Source organism: Cyprinus carpio, chromosome A3 (genome assembly GCF_018340385.1).
Source record: "Cyprinus carpio isolate SPL01 chromosome A3, ASM1834038v1, whole genome shotgun sequence".
In the NCBI taxonomy this organism is placed as follows: Eukaryota; Metazoa; Chordata; class Actinopteri; order Cypriniformes; family Cyprinidae; genus Cyprinus; species Cyprinus carpio.
Window position 1 is genome coordinate 3,548,311 of NC_056574.1, and position 25,553 is coordinate 3,573,863.

Below are 25,553 nucleotides of genomic sequence, written 5' to 3' on the forward strand. Positions count from 1 at the left end.
AGATGTCCTTCACCCTGTGCCACAGCGTAAGACATGAGCCAGGTCCTGGGCGACAACCTCTCTCTCCCCCCGTCGCCTCCGGTCTTCGGGAACTCCACTGGAAACCGATTTGCTCCACTTCACGAGACAGAACACGACTCTGTGTTCGTCGGAGACTCCATCATCCGGCATATTCGTGCTATGTTAGCTGGAGGTAATGTGCACACTCACTGTTTCCCTGGTGCTCGTGTTCTTGATATTTCTGCGCAGATACCCGTGATCCTGAAGGGTGAAGAGAGCATCGGAGCGGTCGTGCTTCACGCCGGGGTTAACAACACCAAAGCTGCGGCAGACGCAGACACTAAAGAGGGACTTTAGGAGCCTGATCGAGACGGTGTGCAGCATATCGCCTGCACGATGATCATCATCTCAGCACCTCTTCTCATGTATAGATGAGGACACGAAAGGTTCAGTAGAGTTTTTGCTCTAAATGAATGGTTATTGTCATGGTGTAAAGAACAGAAACTGCTCTTTGTTAATAATTGGAATCTTTTCTGGAAGCGTCCTAGGCTTTTTCGCGCTGATGGCCTGAACACCAGCAGAGTCGGAGCGGAGCTGCTCTCGGACAACATCTCCAGGACTCTACGCTCCATTTGACTAGTAAGCCAATTCTCAAATAACTGCTATGATGGCTTTTGTTCTACCCGCTTAAATAGAAGTACTTGCGCTGTCCAATCTATTAAGACTGTGTCTGTTCCAGTGTTAATTTTGACAGGCATTTTTGATTTAGCATTAGTCTTTATCTTGAGACGAAAATGATTAATAGTCTTAGTCACATTTTAGTCTTTTGAGTCTTTCATAGTTTTAGTCTATGAAAAGTCATTGCATTTTTTTCAACTTTTAGTCATTATATGTAGTCTTCAAACAAAAATAGTAATTAATTCTTCTCTCTTTAGACCTAATCAATTAAGCTTATAAGAAATTTGAATCAAGGATTGAATTTGGAAAAACTTGAAAAAATGATGACAATTTTCATTTTTGGGTGAACTATACCTTTAACAGTAGTGAAAAGGGAGCAAGTTATAAAAAATTATAGTTGTTCATATATAATATATATAATTTATCATTTTTGAAAGATGCAGAATAAGACAATAAGACAAATACGAAAGAGATATTAAACTCTAATACAAATTAAACTCATTTTTCAGATACAGTAGGTTCACTTTACATATTTATTTAACATCTTTTGTTGTTTACATTAATGACTCGGGTGGGTACTTTATTAAGAAAGTGATAAAAAGTATGGTGACCCATACTCAGAATTCGTGCTCTGCATTTATCCCATCCAAAGTGCACACACACAGCAGTGAACACACACACACACCGTGAACACACACCCGGAGCAGTGAGCAGCCATTTTTTGCAGTTGGGGGTTCGGTGCCTTGCTCAAGAGAACCTCAGTCGTGGTATTGAAGTTTGGAGAAAGCGCTGTACATTCACTCCCCCAACTACAATCCCTGCCGGTATGAGACTTGAACCTGCAACCTTTTTGTGTTACGAGTCCGACTGTATTTTGAATATCCGGTAGACCTCAAATAACATTATAGTCCCGTCTCGTCTTATTAACGAAGACGCAGCGTAAATTTCGTCATAGTTTTTATCATGAGATATTAGTTTTAGCTCGTCAACGTCTCATCTTAGTTACAGAAAAAATGTACATTAACGAATATTTTCAGTTTTTTTTGTTTTAAATCACACTGGTCTGTTCCCCGAATAGTGAGGTCAAAATATAAATTTAATGCATGTTCTAGAAAAAAATCTGATTGTGATTAAACCAAAAAATTAATAAACAAACAAAAAAAAAATAATAAGTTTGGGCTCATAATCATTAGATCACACTCACACCCAAAGCAGTTATTGTAAATGAAATTATCACAGATAATAGTTTTGATGTACTCTGCTTGACTGAAACCTGGCTAAAACCAAATGATTATATTGGTCTAAATGAGTCTACTCCATCAAACTACTGTTATAAACATGAGCCCCGTCAGACTGGTCGTAGGGGCGGTGTTGCAACAATATATAGTGATATTCTCAGTGTTACCCAGAAAACAGGATACAGGTTTAAATCATTTGAAATACTTATGCTTAATGTTACACTGTCAGATATGCAAAAGAAATCTATTGTATCTCTTGGTCTGGCTACTAGGGGTGTGACGAGACACTTATCCCAGGAGATGAGACACGAGACTGGGTTCACGAAAACGAGAGGAGACGATATTTTTAAACCTTTTTTTAAAGAAATCCTCAATGATGAAATATAAAGGGAAAATTTGTCTTTTATTCAACTGAAAAACACTTTAATAAAAAAAAAGTTTTTTTTTCCCATTTAATTTTTCTCAACTCCTTTTTAATAGTATATACATTTTCACATTAATTTATTAAAAGTTGAAAAAAAAAAAAAAAATAAAAAAATACGTTTAGGGCCCTATGCAATGTTTTATTTTTTCTCACCATTTTTTTTTTTTTTATTATTATTGTTACCAAATTCTGTTTTAGCATGTTTAACTATTTGAATGCATACCACAACTTAATTTATTCATTTTATTTTTTCTTAAAGTAGCCTTACTGATATATATATATATATATATATATATATATATATATATATATATATATATATATATATATATATATATATATATATATATCACTGATATAATACCTCGAAGTGACGATGTTACTGACCACTTCCTTGTATTGAGCATGCTGCATATTACTGATATTAACAATATTTCCAAAATGAGCTGTAGAGGCCAAAATGAGCATTATGAATGTAAGAGCCTTACGTTACATTTATAACAATCATTGTTAATGTTTGAATTGTATTTCAGGGCAGTTTGTGAAGACAGATAATCAAGAGATGTGACAAACTGTACAGAAGTCAGTTCCAGATCCACCCTCCACACCAGACCTCTCTCTCATATGGACTGCTGTCTACTAGCATACTTCGGTGGATGCAGATATTTCTCAGGGACATGAACACTTGAATATTGCAAGCATAGAGAAAGTAAGAATTACTGAAGATTTAAGAATTTAATATTAATTGCTTAAACATTATATATACTGTTTTAGCAATTAACATTAATAGTTTTTTTTTTGTTTGTTTTTTTGGTGTCCAAAGCACCTAAAAGCCAGTTCACACCACCATACTCCAGCAGTTCAAACAAAATAAGCATGTTTTTTAAATAGTTTTTTTGGCAGTGTGAACTGGCCATAATGCTGTATGTTAGGTGTGAGATTCATTAAACCTGATTTGCTATAATACATCTGTTCATAAGATATTGCATATGATTTTCAGTTAATTATTTGTAGTGGTTTGGTTAAGGGTGCGATTAGCTGATGTATTATTGTGGGAGCATGTGATTAGTTGATGTGTGCATGGTTAATGATGGCTCTCTTAAATATTTAAATGCAATGGGCTGAGTGCCTACTAAGACTTGAATATTTGTGCATAATGTTTTGATCCTGGATGCTTACAGAAGGATATAGATATTTAAATATATGGACATTTATTTATTATTAATATATTTTAATCTATGTGCTTCTGTATGGGCTGAATGCTTTCATTCACATTTTGCTGTATATCCTATGTTTTTATTAATAATTTGGTTGTATTACTGGTCATATTTGTTTGTTAATAAATGAACTGAATTCATTTCGAGTCTGTATTCATCATTCACAGCTGCTGAAACAGCCTTTAAATTAGTTTGGGCATATGAGGACATAAATTAGACTACTGCATGTCCGCCCATAAAAAATAAATAATTATCAAAAATTACCAACTGATTACCAGCACACAACTACTGATTCGCGACGTTGCCACGACGTCGCAGTTACTTACTGGCAACGTCACAAAGTTACGTTGTGGCGACGTATACGCACCTTTCACTTTTCCGGTTGCCACGACGTAACTAGTTACGTCGTCACGAAGAAACTTTGGTCACCAGATTACGTTGCAGTTACGTAACAGTTACGTACTTTTGTTAGCAGGGCACTTCATATTAGGTAAAATAATCTATGCATATGTACTGGTGTGTTGGTTTTATCTAGTACCAAATCAGCAAGTTTATGTTTTATAGGTGAAAAGTCGCCAACCTTCAGCGCACTAGCTAGCTTAAATGTTAAACAAAAATACAGCGATAGATGTGTGTGCCATCCTTTGAATGGTCTCTTAAAACAATCCACATTGCTAATCATAGTTGGTGCTTGTGTTGGTTACATTAGACAATAAGCCTTGACAAAATTCCCCAAACCACCCGAAAGTAATTCATATGTTGTCTAGGAAATATCCAAAACCTGGTTAAAATGTTTCCAATGAGAACAAGATACAAGAACTACACCAGGCTTAGCTAAAAATAATTAAATAAATAAATTAGGCTACTGTAATGTTATCCACTCGTCATTATATTTTTGGTCAGATAACCAGTTTGGTCAGTGAACTGAGTGATCAACTGAATTAATTGATAAATGTATGCTAACTCCCACTTTTTTTTATTATTATTATTTTTTGTCACGGTCCCGCAGAGTCAGTGACTGTACATATTCGGACAGTTCCGAACCTTCTTCTGCATCCATGTTTAATAAATCCCTCCTAAAACGTGCTAGTTTACGCTTGTCAACATTGCGTCCGCGCCTCTTTTTGCCTCCAGCTAAGCCGCGCCCACCCGGAGACGTTGCAATGTTTACAAACTTTTAAGGGGTCTATTGTATGTGCGCACACTTAGGTGGGTTAATTGCAGAGCACAAAATCCAGAGTATGGGTCACCATACTTGGCCACATTTCACTTCACTTCATTTACTTACTCATAAGTGCCACTTATTATTTACCTATCTCTGTAACATATTTAATAAAAAATATTAAAATTCAGCTCCAAAATTTGGTTATGTCCAATTTTCATTCTGTGTTTTTGCTTTAATTATCTTTATTTCACCTTTTTAAATCAGTTTTTTTTCCTCATAATATGATAACTATTATAGTTACCATGCACACAAACCAAATATAGAGGGCAGTGCTTATCAGCAAATACAAATGCCCCATGTACACAAACAGAGAGCGCGAGTGAGATTTAGAGAATGAAAGAATGAAGGATTTTTAAGGTGCAATTGAACACATTTTCAGTTAAGCATGTCCAGTTAATAACAGAGAGTTAATACTCTCTCCATATCTCTGTAACTTTCTAATAAACAGTATTTAAAAAAAAATAACTGCAGAGGTAAATTAAATATATATATATATATATATATATATATATATATATATATATATATATATATATATATATATATATATATATATATATGTGTGTGTGTGTGTGTGTGTGTGAATATATATTCTGTCTGTATATATATATATATATATATATATATATATATATATATACAGTACAGGTCAAAAGTTTGGAAACATTACTATTTTTAATGTTTTTGAAAGAAGTTTTTTTCTGCTCATCAAGCCTGCATTTATTTGATCAAAAATACAGAAAAAAAAATGTAACATTGTGATATATTATTACCATTTAAAATGATTTTTTTTTTTAATTTATTATATTTTAAATTATCATTTATTTCTGTGATGCAAAGCTGAATTTTTAGGATCATTATCACATGATCCTTTAGAAATCATTCTAATATGATGATTCATTATCAAAGTTGGAAACAGTTCTGCTGCTTAATATTTTTTCAGAACATGTGATACTTTTTTAGGATACTTTGATGAATAAATAGTAAAAAAAAAAAAAATAGCTATGTTTTTAAAATATAAATATTTTGTAATAACAATATACACTACTGGTCAGTAATTTGGGGTCAGTAATTTTTTTTCTTTCTTTTTTATAAATAAAATCAATACTTTTATTTAGCAAGGATGTGTTAAATTGATAAAAAGTGATAGTAAAGAAAATATATTATTAGAAAAAAAAATATTTTGAATAAATGCAGTTCTTTTTAACCTTTTATTCATCAAATATATTAGACAGCAGAACTGTTTCCAACACTCATAATAAATCAGAATATTAGAATGATTTCTAAATGATCATGTGATAGACTGGATGTTACATGTGACACTGAAGGCTGGAGTAATGATGCTGAAAATTCAGCTTTGCATCACAGGAATAAATTATTTTTTTACAGTATATTCAAATAGAAAACTATTATTTTAAGTTGTAATAATATTTCACAATATTACTGTTGTTTTTTTCTGTATTTTTGATCAACTAAATTCAGGCTTGATGAGCAGAAGAGACTTCTTTCAATAACATTAAAAATAGTAATGTTTCCAAACTTTTGACCTGTACTGTATATATATATCACAATTTTATTAAAAAAAATTAGATCTTCATCATCTCTCAGTAGTGCCATGCTTTCAGCATATATCAATACAGTAAAAAAACAAACAAAAAAAAAAACGACCCAGACCAATAGGATAAGCCGATGTTGGTGTTGCAGCATTTGATTTGATTTCATGCCGTTACTGTACGAATAACATTCCTAGAACAGAGTACAAATACACCAGTTATTGCTAAAACACACCAGAGTCTTAACCATCGCTGTTAAACACATTTCATAAAAACAATTCATCAACAAAAGCAAAAAGATAAAGCAAAATATGAGTAAGCAAAGTAAAAGTATGTGCTGAACTGATACATCAGCTCAAGGAACTCAGCCTTTAAGCATAATGGCAACTGAACAACATTCTTACAGAAACATCGGTCACTGGAAACGAATGAAGATCACTGGAAACGAATGAAGTGCCATCTTCTTAAACAATTATTTTCTGAATGAATGAACGAATTAATTAATTAATTAATACTTTTTCTGTCCTATTTTCAAGTCCATCACAGTGCAAAATCCGGTGTGAGTGGGGTACTGTTAAGTGCAGATTATAAATAAACCATCATTTTACAATTTGTGATTGGCTTTTTGAAGTCTTGTTCAGAAAATACGAGTGATGTTCTGATGCAGTGTTGCTTTACTGTCAAAAAGCTGCAAAGAGACAGTTCTTCAGCTGCTGGCCCCTCAAAAAAATATATGAATGACAAAATAAGCAAAGAACTGTGTCCACTTGCAAATAAATAAATAAAGCAGCAAAAAAAAAAAAGAAAAGAAAGAAAGAAAGAAATCTAATACTAAATGTGACCTGGCTTAAAACTGTCGCTTTGAGGTGTGCAAAACAACCAAATTGAAACCATTTTATCAAGAAAAAAAAACAAAAATTCTAAGTTTTGCACAGAAATATTTAGGTTTTCATAGATTTCTTCTTTTTCAGGAATGTCAAACTAAGGAAAAGAAAGACAAAAATTAGAAACATGGATCTGGGATTGGCTATGGCCCCCACTTTGCAGTTCAGTCGAGCTGACGGCAGGGCTCAAAAGTCCATTTAGTGGCTCCACCGAACAGATCGATATTACTTTCCAACCATGACAACACATTTCCAGCTGGTGCTCTGTTGTTGCAGGTTGCCAGGTTGTAGATTTCTCCAACTGTTAATTTTCTGTCCCATATATTAAAATTTGCCAGTTCACCTACAAAGGCTTGGGTTGCATCAAAACCTCCACCAAGTGTGTCCTGCAAGAACAAAAATCATCCAAATTCAATATCAGGTTACTGTAAAGCAGGCAAACCATTTAAGCTATAGATTTACTTTTTTGCCTGTGACTAAAGTCAACTGACATCTTCAACATAAAGACTACACAAACCTAATAGGCATACTTCTGAGTCTTACCTGCTCCTGACCTAAAACCAGTACACCGCTTGGTTTTATTGGATGGTAGGGTGCCAGATTCTCTCCAGTTCCACGTAGAACACCATCCTGAAATGCCTCCCATACTCCATCACGAGTCGTCCATGTAATGCAGATATGATGCCATTTACCATCGTTGATGACGAAAGGTAATTTTGCAACCTATAAAGTTACACTGTGGATTATTTTTTTTATTGCTCTTCTGTTTACAAGTGCCAAAAGACTACATTTTATAAATGAAAAGACCTCATCATTTACTACTAAGCAAACTCAGAGATACACATTGGGAAATACCTATAGCCCCTACTGCTGCCACTTACTGCTGTAATTTTATACATAATTGCATTATTATTTTTGACACTTTACCTTGTCATTTATGAGAATCTCCATTGGGTTGTTCCCCCATTCTATGAGAACGAGCTCATTAGCTTGTCCAGGAACAGCATAGGAGAAGGGGGTTCCCACCCCGGGTGATGCATTGGACTTTATCCACAAGCAGAAAGAGAAGGCATACATTTCTGGTAGACTTTTCTTCACTTTGCCATACATGTAATTTGTTCTCAAGGGGAATGTTATCTGAAACTTGTCCAGTGGCCTGCTACTTTTTGAACCTGCAGAGTAAAAGGTATGGACTGTTAGAGTTTCTAACACTCTATCTTCCTCTAAATGAAATCTCGCTCTACATCTTTCTGACAAGGACTTCTAATAAACCCAAATGCTTCAATTGCTTGTATCTTCTGCTCGGATGCTTAAGTGACTGTAATTATTATTCTCGGACTATTCATTGCACTACTATAAATTACTTTTATGCCACACCCTACTCTATAAATTAACAGATTTTACTCAGGGATTAAACCACCTACTTTAAGTTAAACCAGCCAAACACGTTTTAATGCAGGCAGAATTTGACCATTCTTTGGTGTTCTTTCTTTTTTATTCCGTTTTATACTTATTTGTATGAGCATAGTACATTATCTGTATTTATTGTATTTTGTGAAACTGGTGGTTATAGTAAAGAAGTAAAGAAATAACACTACTTTGAATCTCTCGCATGCTGCGTTAGTTAAACAGGCTGGGCTTTGAGCAGCAAACTTTACGCAGCTATGCAGGCAAGACATACTTGCTTTGAGAAGGACGTGGGCTCTTCTCTTATTCTAACATAATTAGGCTACATCGCAATTGTGTTTTATGGGCTCAATATGCTAAGTAATGCAGCTCCCCCTCCCAAACCTTCCTCTGTGACATTACACCGCTTAAACATGGGTGTTTTACTGAAATATGCTTCTCAAACACATCATTACTGTAGTAGTTCATATTTATTATTTGCATTACACATAAGTAAAATTTCTCATGGAATGAGATCTCTGACCTTTCTCTAGGTCGTTAATTTTTTTGATGTAAGGAGGTGAGGGTTGACTCCACTCGATTGCGCTGATCCGTGTCATTCTTCTGCCCGGGTTTTCTCTCCTCCAGAGTATTGACCCGGGACAGCACCTGCTTCTCCATATCATCGATCTTATTTTGAAGCAGTTCTTTAAGGCTGCTCGCCTGGACAGAGCCGTTGTTCCTGCTGAACTGCTACGGGAAAACAGGACAGGGGTATTCAAAGGAATACTTTATAACGCACGCATGGGAAATTTATAAGAGATTAGATAAGACAATTTCAGGATAAGCACAGCTTGCTGTGAACCAGTGACACATTGACTAATAAGGGACTCCAGCATATTACTTTATAGTAATAGACTAGTTGAAGTCACACGTCTTAAACTGAAAAGTCCAAATCATTATTTCATAAATACCTCCAGGTTTTTCCAATCTCTGTTTAAGCGTGGCTAAAGTCTGCCCGAGTTGGGCTAGAGTATCTGGCGGGCCGCGGGACACGTCTCCCATTGTGTTTTTTTTGCCCGGTTCTTTTCTCCGACCTCCGGCCACGGGCACCAGAACACTCTGACTCTCACAGCGGCTCAACTTCGAAATTAGTTCCCTGATCGTCTCCTTCTGGTTCATGATAGTTTCCTTCTGCTGTAAGACTGTCTCCCTTAACCGCATTACTGTGGTCTTCAGATCCTCCGCTGGTCCGCTGTTCTGCATAGTGGCTGCGCACAGGTCCATATCCTTGGGCACAGACGTGCAGATAAACTGGGTCTGTCCAAAATCTTGCGAAGATCCCTCCAGATATGTGAGAGAGAGCAGAAAAAGTGTCCATGAGATTCTCTCCATTGCGGGTTGCCTTCTTTGCCAATGTTTGTTGTGTGAGTAACGAGTTGTTTCAACACCACGGAGCTGTCCTCTGATCTATGCAGCGCGTATGGGCTTAAATAGAGCAGCAGAGGCACAGCGCAGATCCGCTGCAGCTCGTTCGTGCTCTCTAATCATGTCAAGTGTATTTCTTAAGGTGGAACTGAGAGATAATTCAGACGTATTGTCTTTAAAGTGGTAATTACAATGTGAAGCACAGCAAACAATTCACATTTTGTGAGTAGTTTTAGTTTTACTTATTTTTATATATATATATATATATATATATATATATATATATATATATATATATATATATATCACAATTTTATTACAAAAATTAGATCTTCATCATCTCTCAGTAGTGCCATGCTTTCAGCATATATCAATACAGTAAAAAAAAAAAACGACCCAGAACAATAGGATAAGCCGATGTTGGTGTTGTGTTGCTTTGTTTTGTTTTATTTCTTTTTGTTTATGTATGTATAGCATTCCTAGAACAGAGTACAAATACACCATTTATTGCGCTGTTAAACACATTTCATAAAAACAATTCATCAACAAAAGCAAAAAGATAAAGCAAAATATGAGTTAGCAAAGTAAAAGTATGTGCTGAACTGATACATCAGCTCAAGGAACTCAGCCTTTAAGCATAATGGCAACTGAACAACATTCTTACAGAAACATCGGTAAGATCATATCAACACTATGTTTGTGTCCAGTAGCCTACTGATGCAGATTAGTTATATATTTAGATGTTCTGAAGTGTATTTTATTTAAGCAATATCCTAAAAATGTTTCTAAAGTTTCTCTTGCCGTCTCATTAAAAAAGCGCAAAAAAAAAGCGCAAAAAAAAAAAAAAAAAAAACAGTATTTATACAACCTTAATATTGAACATCATAAAAATTGTATTAACCTTATGAGACATTGCGGTAGAACATCGGCGTATCTGGTTCCACCTTAAGACTGGACCCTCTTCGATTTCATTGGGTTGTTGGTCCAGTGCCCGATTGGTGGCCCTGTGGAGTAAGGGTTGGGTTTTACTACCCGCGGATCTGATCTCTAGCCCATTCAGCATGCATGCATGGACAGAAATTCTTTCACGGGCAAGGATTAATACTCACACGTCCCAGTCATGACAATAAACTGTTTTCCATTTAATGTGTGTTTATACCGATAGAGCACTTTCAGGCTTTTAGTATAGTAGAATACTCAAGTATTCAGTCTTGACACGACAAATCCCATTGGACATAAGGCACCATATGATGACCATGGAGTTTTGAATCACCCTCCTTCTTCCCTCAGCACCTTCTTCAAATAACAAACCAACGTGTATACAAAAATAAAGACTCAAGGAAGGGGCAAATAATGTTTACATACAGTTTAAATCTTGGATCATAGCCTACCAACGAAACATGGACTCATAATTTATTTAACAGGTTTGCGTCAATTTCCTAAAGAACTGGAGAGCATGATATTAATGCGATATAAGAGGTCCAGGAGACGCTCAACAACAGAGCTACAAAATGCGCAAATAGATAGCAGGGTGACATTGATTCAACGTTGAAATTCCATCACAATCATCATTTTAGTTGAGATTGAAAATTAAATGCTAAATAACATTGGATCAATGTTGATAATTCAATGCTTTTTTTAGTGTTGAAAAGACAAATATTGAATCAATGTTGATTTTTGGTCTGTACCTTACTAACAATTCTTGGTTCCCAGAACGTTCTGGGAACGTTAGTTTTTGGTTCCCAAAACGTTCTGGGAACGTTAGTTTTTGGTTCCCAAAACGTTATTTTTAAGGTTAGTTTTTGGTTAGCCAGGAAAGTTTTTTTTACGGAAATAGAACGTTAGTTTCTGGTTTGTAGAACGTTAGGAGAACCTTAGACTAACGTTAGGGGAACCTGGTTTGTTTCACCACGTTTATTAATTCTTACCTTTTTCTCCATTGGTACATAGTTACAGATAAAACAGTAAATTTATATAAATAAATCAGTCCACAATCCATGTTCATATCCATAGTTTTATTGTCGAATTCCAATACATTTAATTATCAATATATATAAAAAACACACACAAAAGCAAGCATGTAGCATGAACAAATAAATTAACTAAATTACCTATAACTATAAATTACTACTAGCTAACTACAAAATGTTTATAATCATTTTCCTCTGTACTCGTCTTTCTCTTCTTCTGCCTCAGTCATCTGTAAAAGTAACAAAGAAATAAATGTAGCTTAAGGAGCATGAAAATCAGATTAAATTACATGAGCAGTTAAATAAATACTCTACTTCATAAATTAATACATATACATTAATGCATAACCATAAAGAGTCACTTCAGCATACTTTTACGATCAGCTTGTCAAATCGTAATATATGGCACTGTCAAGTTAACCTTTTAACGCATGCGAACAAATATTTAGGGCTGTTAAAGTTTGTGGAATGTAAACCATTTGTTTATGCTTTGAATTTCCCGTGCGAGATTTTTATTCCATGTGTACAAGTTAATGGAAGCCTGTTTTCGGATAAATAAAAAGGTATTTGCGACTTTTTCCTCACAATTCTGTTTTTTAGATATATCTCAAAATGCCAACTTTTCTGCCTTAGGGGGTTACTTGAGGTATACCTTCTTACGTGCGTCGTTGCGAGGTGCTGTCCATGGCGGTGGTGCTGAATTTGTTGATATCAATGTACTGCGGGGAACTGTTTACTTCAGTACTTAATTATAATTTTCGCGCGTTTGGGAGCTGCTATCATTATGCAAGATTTTTAAATTCGCTTTTAACTGGGCGGTCAAATGTGTTCTATTCACGATCACGTAGGACAGCTTTCAAGAAATGGGAGTTTGCCTTCAGGCCTTAAATGTTAAAAAAAGTAATTGATTTTTACTTGTTTTTTTCTAAATGTTTTTCTTCATTATACGTCTTCATTTCGTATCATCACATGTTTTAAAATTTATTTTGTTATGCAGATGCAAAACTGCAGTCTTATTAGCAGCCTGGCTATTTATAGCATTTTATACATATTTGTACAATATTATATATTCAGCCTATTTTACTTAACCGGTTTTGTATCTTAATGATTTGATCCATAAATGAGTCATTAAAATAAGTTTTTTTTTTTTTTTTTTTTTTTTTTTTTTTAAATGAGTGACATTCGTTTAATCTTAATCAACAACAACTAATGATCAACAAATAAAACAGTGTCGATTGTGGAATCAAATTAAGATCTGCATGTTGCACCACATTTCATTTTAGGCGTTTTTAAAGTGAGTCATCGATGAAACTCATCAGTTTTCCGTGAATTCTCTCATCATAAACAACAAAGCGCAGATGGACGTACAAAGTAAGAAAGAGATTAATTTCACAGAGTATATAGCCTCAGTTATTTATAACGGTAGTTTTTGTGTGTGTGCGCGCGCTTAAACTCGCCATAGATCAGAGTTATTGATAATGCTATAATTTATTTGCTGTTGTATTTAACATTGTTAAATACAAATTCAGTCAGATTAAACATTATTAGCCATGACACCCATGACTGGTTTTTATCTAAAAAAAACAAATTACATGATGTGTAATGCATTTGGCTGCTTGTAGCCGTGCCCTGGAGTTGGTTCATCCTCCGCCTATGAGTTAGATCATATTAAAACGTCTAAAATCCTTCAATTTATAGGTTATAACTCATATCGGTCTGATGTAGACCGGTGAATATTTGTTTTAAAAAACCTATAGGCCTATAAATCCGCTCTATTATTGGCCCATATTCAAATGTTTGTGCAGTGTGGGGAATGCACTTTTTTAACTGAAGCGCCAGCGCGATTACTTGCATTTTTGCAGTTGAAGAGTGCTAAAAGGGGTGCTTGCTGGCAATATTGTTCAATCTAACAGTAAAATTAGATAAGATACTTTTGCCTCAGTTCTATTGACAGTTGATACTCATCTCAAAATAGATTTTAATAAAATGTAATTACCATTTTCAATTCCTGTGGGGGGCAAATTTTAGGGCCAGTGAAATCCGATCCTCCACCTCAACTGAATTCAGTGATTTAAAAGTCTTCTGTGTTGCTCCTAGAAGTAGAATGAAATAAAACCATGCATACTGTGCATTGTATAGCCTATGCATTTCTGGGGTGCGTTTCCCTATAATGCTGTCTCTTAGCGCGCTACAAAGGCCGGGGTCGATTACGTTAGCTAACAACACAATTGACTTACCCGTCCACTGGCGACATTTTTACAGTCTATGGTTTAAGCCGGCAGACTACAAAGTTAAATATTCATCAAATTGCGTCCATTTGTACCCCTCCAAATACCAAAAAAAAAAAAACCTGCTTAATTTGCTGCGGTGCGATTAATTAATTAGTTAGTTTAGATTTCTAAAGACTTAGTGCACATAAATGGCTTCGCGGACGGCACATTGTTTTATTTTGCACTACTATTATATTCGTTTAGAATGCGATGTAAAAGAACTGTTAATTGTCAAATAGTGGTCCAGACCAATCTTACGAAAGTATGACTTACAGAAGGTATTACTATTACGTATTAATGGGGTCATCTGTGGCCTTATGGTTAGGGAGTTGGACTTGTAACCTGATGGGTTGTAGGTGGCAGTAGTTGTAGGTGGGGGGAGCGAATGAACAGTGCTCCCTTCCACCCTCAATACCCACGGCTGAAGTGCCCTTGAGCAAGGCACTGAACCCCCAAGTTGCTCCCTGGCGCTGGAGCTGCCCACTGCTCCGGGTGTGTGTTCACGATGTGTTCACTTCTCACTGCTGTGTGTGTGCACTTGGATGGGTTAAATAGAGAGCACCAATTCCGAGTAGGGCTACTTGGCAAATGTTACGACTTTCACTTTAATGATAAGGTGGCCTACAGCTTAACTTAAGAACGACGTACAGCGTTAAGAAGGTTTAGGGAAACGCTCCCCTGAAAGCATAAAACGTATTTTATTCTACAATGTAATATTCAAGATAGTTACTTTATTATAATCCTTTAAAGTAATTTTCAGTTTGATTTGAACTTACCTATAATAATGGAACAAATCCTGAGGTCTTGGAAGGCTAGTTTTGATTTCTTCCCCCGAAGGCTGTATGCACCCAGGACCTCATTGGTTGCCACCTTACGCAGCATTTTCCGAACAGCTGCTCCTGGATTCGAACCCCCGATTGACCGTAGGTAGTTCACCTAATATATATTAACAAAGATGGGAGATAAATACCATTAACTTAAACTCACAATGTAACAATACTACAGTTCAAAATTCTGATGACATAGTTGGGTGAGCATTTTATTGTAGAGCAGGGTGTCTGCAGGTTTCTGAAGGTTAAAATGAATACTTCATAAATAACTTTGAACTTTTTAAGACCAAGTAAGGACCTTTTTTAAGACCAGGTAAATTTAATTATTTTAAGGGACACAGTGCATTAATGTGTGGTCTAGATTATATTAGGCACACTTAAAAGTTTGAAGAAGAAGAAGAAGAAGAAAAAAAAACTTTGTCCCCGTAACGTTTTAACCAATTTAAAAAATAATACAAAATTTGGGTGGAAATCGCGGTTCGCATCGCCGTCCGGGGGAACATTGACCGGACCGAAAGGACACTTTACCGTTGGCGATAAAAAGGGCAGGGGTGATCCTCCGCTTTAAGACCTTTTTAAGGCCTACAGAAAACCTGCAGATCAGGAATGTTCAAACTCGGTTCTGGAGGCCACTTTCCTGCAGAGTTTAACTCCAACTTGACTCAACACACGTCTTTCTAGTATTCATAGTAAGACCTTGATTAGCTGGTTCAGGTGTGCTTAATTAGGGTAGGAGCTAAAATAAAGTGGCCCTCCAGAAGCAGGATTGGACACCCCTGCCGTAGAGCACTGATTCTCAAACCTGTCCTGGAGTACCCCTACCAGCCACAGCAGCCAGAATTTTCCGTTGCATAGCAAGGATATCTTGCTGGTTCTCACAGAGTTCTTGCAACTTCTGTAAGACTTTTGTGCGGTAGTCTAAGGAAAAATTAAATATTATATAGAGTCAGTTCCTTAAATGTGTATGCATGATTGTGACTAAGAACTGTTTGCTTACTCTTTGTGGCTTCATCAGATGAGGACTCTGGCTCTCTTAACAGATGTGACACTGCTGAAACTTAAAAACAAAATATCTATGTTTCAAAATGTAAATATTACATACAAGTTTATGAATATATCACAATTAAATATTGTTACACACCTTGTTGGGGTGGTGACACATTCTGCAGTGAGAACTGTGGCAATGATGCCTCTGCTGTAAATATATTTATTTATTTTAAATAGAGCTGCAATTACAAATAGACATTAAACGTTTATTAAAATAAGAAACTTCCTCCTACAGAATAAATCCGGAGAACTTGGCTTTTCTCGATTGTCTGTGGATTGGAAAGAAAATATATTACTTTAAGTCTATATTGGATTGTACCTTAAACACACACAAACATACTACATATATATATATACACTGTATATATATATATATATATATATATATATATATATATATATATATATATATATATATCATACTACATATATACTGTATATACCCTTGTATTCAGGATAAGTTTTGGGAAGTGGCTGATCTAAAAATACAACAGAAATATGAAAAGACATTTAGTAGGTTGATTTGCATTTTAGAGCCTTAAAATGAATATGAATATGAATAACAAACAAAACAAAAAGTAATAAAATTTAATATCACTGTCTGCATGAGCTATGTAACAACTTACATTTAGGTGGAACAGGTTTTGACACTTTTTTTTCTTTATAACTCTGCTTTCATCTGAAAAGAAAATATTTTTCAATGTTTATATAAAAAATAAAAAAAAAATCACAAATGCTTTTAACCCTTAGTTTATATAATTTTGAAAGATGAAATAAAGTTGCAGAATGTAAACTGAATGTATACGATTATGTTTAAATGAGTTGTATGTATAACTCGATTAATAAAAAAAAAAAAATCAGGGTGTTTAAGTTTCCTCAATAAATACTTTAATAGTCCCAAGCAATATGATTTTGTTAAGCCAGGCTGAAATCTGGTCATCCTGCGGGCACCAGCATGACTCTGTTTACAGCTACCTGCTACCCGCTGAAGGTGTTGGTAAGCCATCTCAGACCATCTCAGTTTCTTAAAACCAATGGGTGACAGATGTAACATCCCAAAAGTTCCCTGGACCACAGGAACAATAGGGGCTGGTAGCAGAGTATGCTCTGGAAAGGTGTTAGATGGTTAGCGTAAGGAGTTTCTGGTGTACTCTGCCCAGGTGAGGTAATGTTCTGGTTGGTCATGGCACAATGACCAATTTGTGATTTCCTTGATTTTATGTTCTGTCTGCCTATTACTCTAAGGCAAAATGTCAGAGAAGAGACTCACTGATCACACCCAGAAGGAGCAGTGGTGATGGCTGGTGCACTGTGAACTATGTGGAAAAAATCCACTATGCCAGACTTGAAGTGCCCTTTCTGCAGCATCATCCCATGCCCACATGGAGGTGCCATGATCATGCAAAGCATCTGTGCAAAGGATCATGGGGGCCATAAGTGTCCATCAGTTATACCTTTCGAAATCCTTCATTCCGATTGGCCCATTGAATTGGCCAGTTTTGGTTTGAAACAACACTTCAATATGGCGGCCTTGATTGTTTTCACTCCAAAGTGCCCTTTAGAGGGTTTGGAATGCACTGTACAAGTGTTGATTTATGGTGGAGCCTGGTGATACTGTGACAACAACTCAGACTAGTTGGAAAAACATTTTGGATTTTTATTTACATCAAATTAATTCACATTTCTTAGTATCTGTGACTCAGAAGATCACATGGAATAAATGTTATTCCTTAGCTGACTTAAAAAAAATACCAAAGCAAATAAAAAAAATACTGTGTTTAAAAAAAAAAAAAAAAAAAAAAAAAAACATTTTAAGCAATTTGAACATTTACCTTCTGAGGAGATTCCTGATTCTGACTGATATCGCCAAGACTTTTTGTGTGCCCTCTTTTTATGTGTTGTGTCCTCTGTTTCGATATTAGATGTTTCTGTGACAAGCTGGCATTTTTGCAAGGCTTTGGTATACGAGTCTGGAAAATATTTGATTTCAAATGAACAGCTTTATCAACAACAAGTCAAAAGACAATACACTTAGACCTGAAATACTATCACTATTACCTGTTTGTAGCCAAATTTTCTTTAATGATAACCGCCCTCCACTTTTGCTTGTCAAGCAATGCTTTATTTCTCACCAGCTGCCTTGTGTTCAAAAACGTCCAAAAGCAAATGGTTCCCTGTAAACAAAAAACAAAAAAAGAAAGGGTTTTGCATTACCAGTTGGGTTTTTATGTTGTTAGTTACTGTATAAAGTTTTGTATATAAATACTTTGGTGGTTTCCTCCAGCCATGTGGTTGGGACAATTTCCACAGAATTGTCATCTGCAAATTCTACCACTGAGAATGTCTTTGTTTCCATCTGTTAAAACAAAATAAATAAACAAATAAATACTTGTGTCTCTGTGTGTGTGTGTGTGTGTGTGTGTGTGTGTGTGTGTGTGTGTGTGTGTGCGCGTGCTCAGTGCTGATCCTTGACTTCTGGGGGCCCTACACAAAACTTATGGGTGGGTGAGGGGGTGTTGGCATTATTAATGAATGAAATGCCTTTGTCCATGTTCACTACATCTCAAATCTTGCTCATGGACAGTGCTTGAGAAACAGTGTCTCTGTGCTTGCACACTGTGTGACATACACGTTACTTTGTTTCACAAAATTTTTACATAGAAAGGGCGTAAAACTAATTTTTTCCATAATCACTGGCCAAATAATAATAAAAAAAAAAATTACATCATCTTTGAGAGCAAGGGGTCCCCCTGGTGTCTCGGGGGCCCTACGCAGCTTGTGTACTTTTGCCTATAGGGATGGAGGGGCAGAGCTGAGGGGCTGCATGCTTGTGGTAGACATAGCCTCTAAGAAACCGCCTCCAAGGATTTGATCTTCGTCATTTTCTTGCTTCTATCTCCTACCATCTCTTACACATACTCTTCCTTCTCTGATGAATAATGTATTGTTATTATTATAGTAAGTACATGTAATGTAACAAGAACAACATAAAATAAAATACTCATTAGATTTCTTGTTTTTTTAATAGCTAAACTTATGATAGTTGAAAGTTCTACCTGTTTGTCATGAGGTCATCAGATGGGATTTTTTTATATGGTTGCATTTTGTTGTTCATTAAGGGCAATATTCCTTGGTTCTATGTTCTGGTAATGTGTATTTATGTGTATGTGTGTAAAAGAGAGCGAGGGAGCAGAAGAGAGAGAGAGAGAGAGAGAGAGAGAGAGAGAGCAGCCAACATTAAATGGTGAGGCCAATGTGGGTTCCATATAGGCTTTAAATAAGGGTCCCTTATGGGTTTGTTGGTCCCAATTGCAAGTACTCCAGAGTGCAGCCTGGACGATGGGGCCAGGCAACAGATTGTGCATGCACATTCCTTTATGTACAATTTGTTTATTGATTTGGCCATATTAAAGAAATATTATGTGCTAACTCTAGAATCGTATCTTGTTATCTGTCTAGTAACCGTGGTAATTTTAGTTAGATGAAGTTATTGTTTACAAATAAACACTCGGTAACGGCACTCATTGTAGCCACATGCCTAGCTGCATGATGTCTTACCAAACTACAGTAATTTATCATATTATCATCATCAGTTTGTGCTTATTCGACCTTAATGTTAACACGAAGAATATACATTTAAATATATATTATAAAAATATTATTATACAAAATAGCTAAATCTCAAACAGTGGATCATTTTCATTATTAGCATATTGCCCAGCTCTTAAACTGCTCAATGTTAAAACATATGTCTGCTTTTATGAAAATCGGCATGTATTATAATACATGTTACACAGCTCTGTTCTGTTCTGCCCAAGGTAACTAATTCGTCTTAAGTTCAAAAAACATTAGCCAGTAGGATTCTAACTGAAATCCCTGTGATTAGCGATTAATAATTCTGTAGTACAGTCAAACAGCGTAGATCGTTCAAAACATACACAAAGGAATGCGCATGCTCATGTCTCAAGTGTCTATGCCAATAAGCTCTGCTGTATTATAAACCAATGAAATTTGGGGGTGGGCTGGGCTACATGTGTCACTCCGCCCTAATGTGTCGCCCCGTCCCATCATCCAAGCACTCTGGGGCTACTCCCCAATTGGGCAACTCACATAAGACACATACTGGGCCATGGCCAGATAGCCCTAGTCAGATTTGTATGTGAGATTCATATGGGCTCATTCAGGAGGGGCCCACATGGAACTTATGGGACCCTTATTTAAAGCCAATATGGGACCCACATTGGCCTCACCATTTAATGCTGGCTGGAGAGAGAGAGAGAGAGAGAGTTAAATTGTATGCAGGACAGCCAAAAAAAAAATCTCCTGGTTTTCTTCCACCATTATGGCAGTTCTTGTCAGCTGTTGTTCTGGGATGAGTTTCATTACAGATTGCCTTGACTGCCCTTTGAAACAGCCAATCAGACGTGAGTCACATGGATCTCTGAAAAGCGGTTCAGATTTCTCAAAAACCTTGCATAATATCTTTGGAGATCCGGACTCATCCATCTCTTCTCTTTCTTCCATGGCCACACAACACTTCCCCTCCCGGAGAATGAAAGCGTTGTTCGGTCTTGTGACTTTCAACTTTTTTGTCGCCACAGATTGTATGTGTGGAAAATTTGCCTGCTCCACATACCGTTTGGCCACTTGGACAAGTGGTTGACTTCCTGATCTTATGAGTCGCTTAAGCTTTCCTAGAAAGTTCTCAAATGGGAAAGCACTGCAAGCATCAAGAGTGCCAAAATTCATTGCTTCTGCTGCTAGATGTAGCATGGAATGTATGTTGTACACCATGAAGTGATCTCCATAGAGCTCTTTTGTTTTTGCAACAAAGAAAGTCATCAGCTCACTGCTGTAGCTGTTGTGTTCCACTGCCAGGTTTGGTGAAAGAAGAAGGCTCAAGGCAACACTGAATGCCATGAAGTGGTCATACAACTCATCTGCCAGAATTCCTTTTAGCACAATCTTGCCAGTGTATACTGCAAACTGCCGCAATTCAGTTGCCTTCCACCTATCGATGTCTTCTAGACGCTGTAAGGGAAACAGGTCAATTTAGCTCAAATGGAATCATTTAAGATTTTAAAGGGAATTTGAACAGAATCACTGTTTCACGGCTGATCACTGAAACGGCCAGCGATTCACTGAACGAGCCGTTTAACATCAAATCTGCGCTGGATATTAATATCCAAAGTATAGTGAAAACACTATTAATTAGCACAGTAACAAGATCGGCAGTTTTAAGGCATTAACTTGTAAGCACAAAACACAAGATACTTCTCTTTTCAATATGAAAAAGGCTTTATTAGATAAATCTAAGACATATAAACTAATCTAACACATAAGCACAAGCACTCACACATTCAAACAAGTTGCAGGAAGATAGAAAGTTAGGGAAGAATGAGTTTAAGAGAATGAAAATGTGGAATCCCAAGTTTACAGCAATACCGTGAAATTGCATAGACATGAACAACCATTAATCACTTAATTAACCCTCGCACTGTGTTCCTCAATGAGGTTAAAATTATATTAGATAACACCAGTACAGATGTGAGTCTGGAGGTTACTTGCGTTGGCTGTTTAACGGGGTTCCCTTTGTTGTCGCTGAAAAGGGGGTTTCCCGAGGTTGCTGACTGGCTGGAAGTTCAGTAGTCGTTGAAGTGATGTCTTGGGAAGCCCGTGGTTGGGCGTTGACTGAAGATGCGGAGTTGTGGGCTGGCTGAAGTTGTACGGGCACTCGAGGTCAGACTCGGAGACACGGCGTTACAAAACTTAACTCAGAACACGAACTCTCAAACGGAAAAGAAAAGAAACCAAAGTAAAAGAACAGAAGTAAAGTTTGACGAGACTAGGTGGTGTTTCTTCTGATTGTGGCTAAGTAGCAGCAGGCGTGCAGGCCGAAGCACGCTGGAACGGCGCTCAAAGAAAGCTAAAAGTGATGACAAAGCATGACTAAAAGCAGGCTAAAAGCCAGCATGACTGATAGCAAAAGCTAAACGCAAGCTAAAAGCTAAAAGCATGACTAAAAGCTTAAACTACAAGCAAAGCTAAAAGCAAAATTTGATGGTGTCCTGAGTATTTAAACTGGCCTTTTGGCCACACCTCAAATGTTGTCTTGACCAATTAGATATTGTCTTTTCTCGGGGTGTTGCATTGTTTGTCCCACCCATTCTTAAATCATATGTTATCTTATCAAGCACGAGGTCCGAATTTTCCCGCTCTTGCAGGGTATAATTTGGACATGATTCCTATAACAAGAATATGATACATTTGACAAATAACTGATGGTCAGAAACGTTTCAAGCAGGAAGATTCGAAACACACACATACTAAACGTGAATATGATCCCTTAAGCTATTCAAGAGTTATTTAAAAAGACATACACAATAAGTGATTAGAAAACATTAAAATCAAATGTGTGGGTTCATGTATGATATGGAGTTGAGCAATGGACTGATATCCATTTAGAAGTCTTTCTTGAGTTCATTTTGGTGCATATATGTATTGGAAGGCATTCTCTGTGCCATTCTGGGGAGTAAGGATATGTCCTGTGAAGACCAGAGGGGTTAACAGGTCTCCTTAGGAATTTCAGTCTGGTTTTGCTAGGTGGGGGGAAGTCAATCCAACGATCTTGTTTACTCTCATGGCTTTTACATGTGAGGGTCAGACTGTCCATCTCTTCGATTACTTGCCCCAAATTAGACAATCTTTTTTTTGGATTGAAAGGGGGTTTAATTGTTTTGATGGTTTTATTGTTGAAATGTGTTCTGTGAAAGAGTTGGTTGGGTTATCAGACTGTGGTGCTAGGAGTTGATTTACAACATCCTGTTGCCTTTCTGTGGAATTCGGCTCATGTTTCAACCAGGCTCCCGATCGAATCTTTAATTTGTCTGGTTCACGCTACAACGCCTTGGTTTTCGTGGAAAACAGCTTGGAATGGCTTTCCGAAGTGAGAGCAGCCTTTGGGACACTTGATTGATTTGTCCAGCAGACATCCGCACATTCCTCTCTCCTCTCATCCACTCTGTGATAATTTTTTTTGTGACCCCCAGGCAGGCTTGATGCATATAGTCTATTGGAAATTGATTAACCATGTCCAAAGGGAGCCTCACAAATGGTGACATTGAAATGGCCTCATCTTTCTGCCGTCTTGCCATTTCGGTACGGTAGATCTCATTCGTGTGTAGAGTGAGATTCTCTACCTCTGGGTAGGTCACTCGTCCAGACACCCACATGCCCCTCTGAGTGCATTTATCGCACCCATAATATCCTGAGAACTGTTTTATCTTTTTAACCATGGCTCTTGCAGGTGCATCACAGACAACACATTTAATTTTAATCTGTTTTCCCTCCAAACCATTGTCAAGGAGTTCCTGGATGTCTTTGATGGCATCCTCAACAAAATCCAAATTTGATGGTTTGGAAGGGACCAAGTGTCAGTGTCACAGGAAAAACTCTGACAGGATTCAGGTGAATGGCACAGAGTATGGGCCATAGATGTGCTTTGCTGCTTTTGAAAATGGGCAGTCCATCTATATTGAATGAAATCTCCAGTGTTGTTATTCCTTCAGTTATATCTCTCGGGTAGTGTTGCAACTGCCGACTAAGGCTCTCCCTTAAGTTAAAATGGACAGACTCCATCACCGACTTTGTCACTGTTTTGACAATTCTTGGAGTTTGCAACAAGGTTCTTGCTGTTGAAGGCAGTTCTGGATGACCATGATTTTTAAGTTCCTTCAGAAGGTCATCAATGGCATTATGTGCAATGTTGTGTTTTGTAGCCCATTCCTGAAGAAACATCGCAAGAGAGGCTGGATGCATTTCATCCACATCTTCAAGGCCTGAACTGAAGTTCTCTTCATTGACTTCAGGCACACTCCTATGTCCTGAGCTGCAGTTCTCTTCGTTAACATTGTTTTCCACACTCTCCTGTCCTGTACTGCAGTTCTCATCACTGATTCCAGTCTGTGATGAGTGGGGCGGGGCCGAGAGCCGTGGGAACGGAGCGAGGCCGGTGGAGTGATTGGGAAATGAGCGACACCTGCTCCACTCACCGGTCTCGAGTCCCACGGAGGAGATCGGGAGGATACAAAAGAGGAGCGACGACAGTGAAGGACGAGAGAGGACCAGGCCTGGGTTTTATTTTGTGTTTGGTTTTTGTTTGTGCGCGGCAGTCGACCGTGAGGGGCTGCCGCGCTGTTTTTGTGTTTATTTTGTTATTAAAGTTTAATTTGAATGTTCGCCGGTTCCCGCCTCCTTTCTTCCCGTAATTATGGAGTTTTATATTATTACACCAACACACTTGTACAGGAAATGTAACAATTTATATTGACATGTTTACATTATCTACATTTGTACAAATAAATGCAAATTTATCAATTTACAATTTCTATACTAAATATTATTTTAATTAATATATATATATTCTGTTGTATTTTCGTAGAGAGTGAAAGTAGCCAAGGGTATTAAGGGAATAAAAAAAAGTCTGTCTCTAGTGTTTACTCTAGAAATACTTTGCTTGTATTAAGGAAACCAAAGCGACGGGACTGGACAAATCCCCTTCAGTAAAATCATTCCTTGTTCTATTTTTGGCGTAGTCCAGGCTCTTTGCAACAACGGTTGCGTATGGTGTGACATGGTGTTACATTAAAAACCCGAGTTCTACTGATTCATTTGCTTTTTCACAGATGTCTCCGCAACGTACATGTGCTATCTGGGGTGAAATATTAATACAATTTAGAATAAATTTAAAAAAAAATTTTCTATGTGAATATATTTTAAAATGTAACACATTCCTGTGATTCAAAGCTGAATTTTCTGCATCATTATTGCAGTCTTCAGTGTCACAAGATCTTTCAAAAACAATAGTGTAACAGTTAAAGTCGAATAACAGTAAGTTAGTTTTTGCTCTGATGAACCAAATTTATTTATTAATGTCAGTGATATGTCCAGCAATTCTGAATAGTTATGATTAATGAAATGAAACAATGTTACCATTTGAGTGTTATTTGTAAATTCCTAGTCCTATTGCACAAAAATAAATAATCAGGAATGAAAAGAATAAACTAAAACTGACCAAGAGAGAATTCTGGGAATGTTTGCAAAAAATAACCTAAAAATAACCATGAGGGAACGTTCTCTATAGGTTATTTTTAGGTTATTTTTAAAATAACCACCCTGCAACGTTTTTGGAACGTTATTTTATGGTTGCAAAAAAAAAAAAAAAACCTAAAAATAACCATAAGGGAACGTTCTCTATAGGTTATTTAAAAAGAACCATCCTGCAACGTTCCGGGAACGTTATTTTATGGTTTGGAAAAAACTAACCTAAAAAGAACATTCCCTTAAGGTTATTTTTTTTTTTTTTTTTTTCTAAATAACCAAACGGGAACCAAAAACTAACGTT

General features: G+C 36.7%; 1 protein-coding gene, 2 long non-coding RNA genes and 1 pseudogene across 4 annotated transcripts; 1 reads left to right on the top strand and 3 right to left on the bottom strand.

Annotated features, from left to right (window-relative positions):
• The first annotated feature begins 579 nt into the window (after window positions 1–579).
• On the top strand, window positions 580–3,176 carry LOC122135853. The gene is made up of 2 exons (XR_006153700.1): window positions 580–639; window positions 2,874–3,176. It is a non-coding gene; the product is annotated as an uncharacterized LOC122135853 (long non-coding RNA).
• Window positions 3,177–6,464: 3,288 nt separating this feature from the next.
• LOC109086105 lies at window positions 6,465–10,127 on the bottom strand (annotated as a pseudogene).
• Window positions 10,128–12,033: 1,906 nt separating this feature from the next.
• Window positions 12,034–19,853, bottom strand: LOC109057188. 2 transcript variants are annotated; one of them, XR_006153696.1, is made up of 13 exons: window positions 18,875–19,853; window positions 18,417–18,506; window positions 18,209–18,324; window positions 17,983–18,120; window positions 16,777–16,829; window positions 16,594–16,629; window positions 16,384–16,419; window positions 16,245–16,298; window positions 16,101–16,160; window positions 15,632–16,021; window positions 15,050–15,209; window positions 14,000–14,096; window positions 12,034–12,233 (listed from the first exon to the last, which is right to left on the bottom strand). It is a non-coding gene; the product is annotated as an uncharacterized LOC109057188 (long non-coding RNA). The 2 variants fall into 2 exon arrangements; XR_006153698.1 differs by lacking the exon at window positions 18,875–19,853 and having other exon boundaries at window positions 15,983–16,021; window positions 18,417–18,582.
• Window positions 19,854–19,858: 5 nt separating this feature from the next.
• LOC122135835 lies at window positions 19,859–23,581 on the bottom strand. Its single transcript, XM_042716247.1, has 2 exons — window positions 23,057–23,581; window positions 19,859–21,182 (listed from the first exon to the last, which is right to left on the bottom strand). The coding sequence occupies exons 1-2, from the start codon at window positions 23,443–23,445 to the stop codon at window positions 20,438–20,440; spliced, it is 1,134 nt and encodes a 377-aa protein (XP_042572181.1). The 5' UTR covers window positions 23,446–23,581; the 3' UTR covers window positions 19,859–20,437.
• Between the last annotated feature and the right edge of the window lie 1,972 nt (window positions 23,582–25,553).

Bases quoted from the DNA above. Each gene is read 5' to 3' on its own strand.
- LOC122135835 (XM_042716247.1), bottom strand. From the start codon at position 23,445: ATGGTTAAAAAGATAAAACAGTTCTCAGGATATTATGGGTGCGATAAA. The intron at 21,183-23,056 runs GCGTTGTAGCGT...GTTTCCCTTACA, and splicing joins TGTTTTCCACGAAAACCAAG to GCGTCTAGAAGACATCGATA.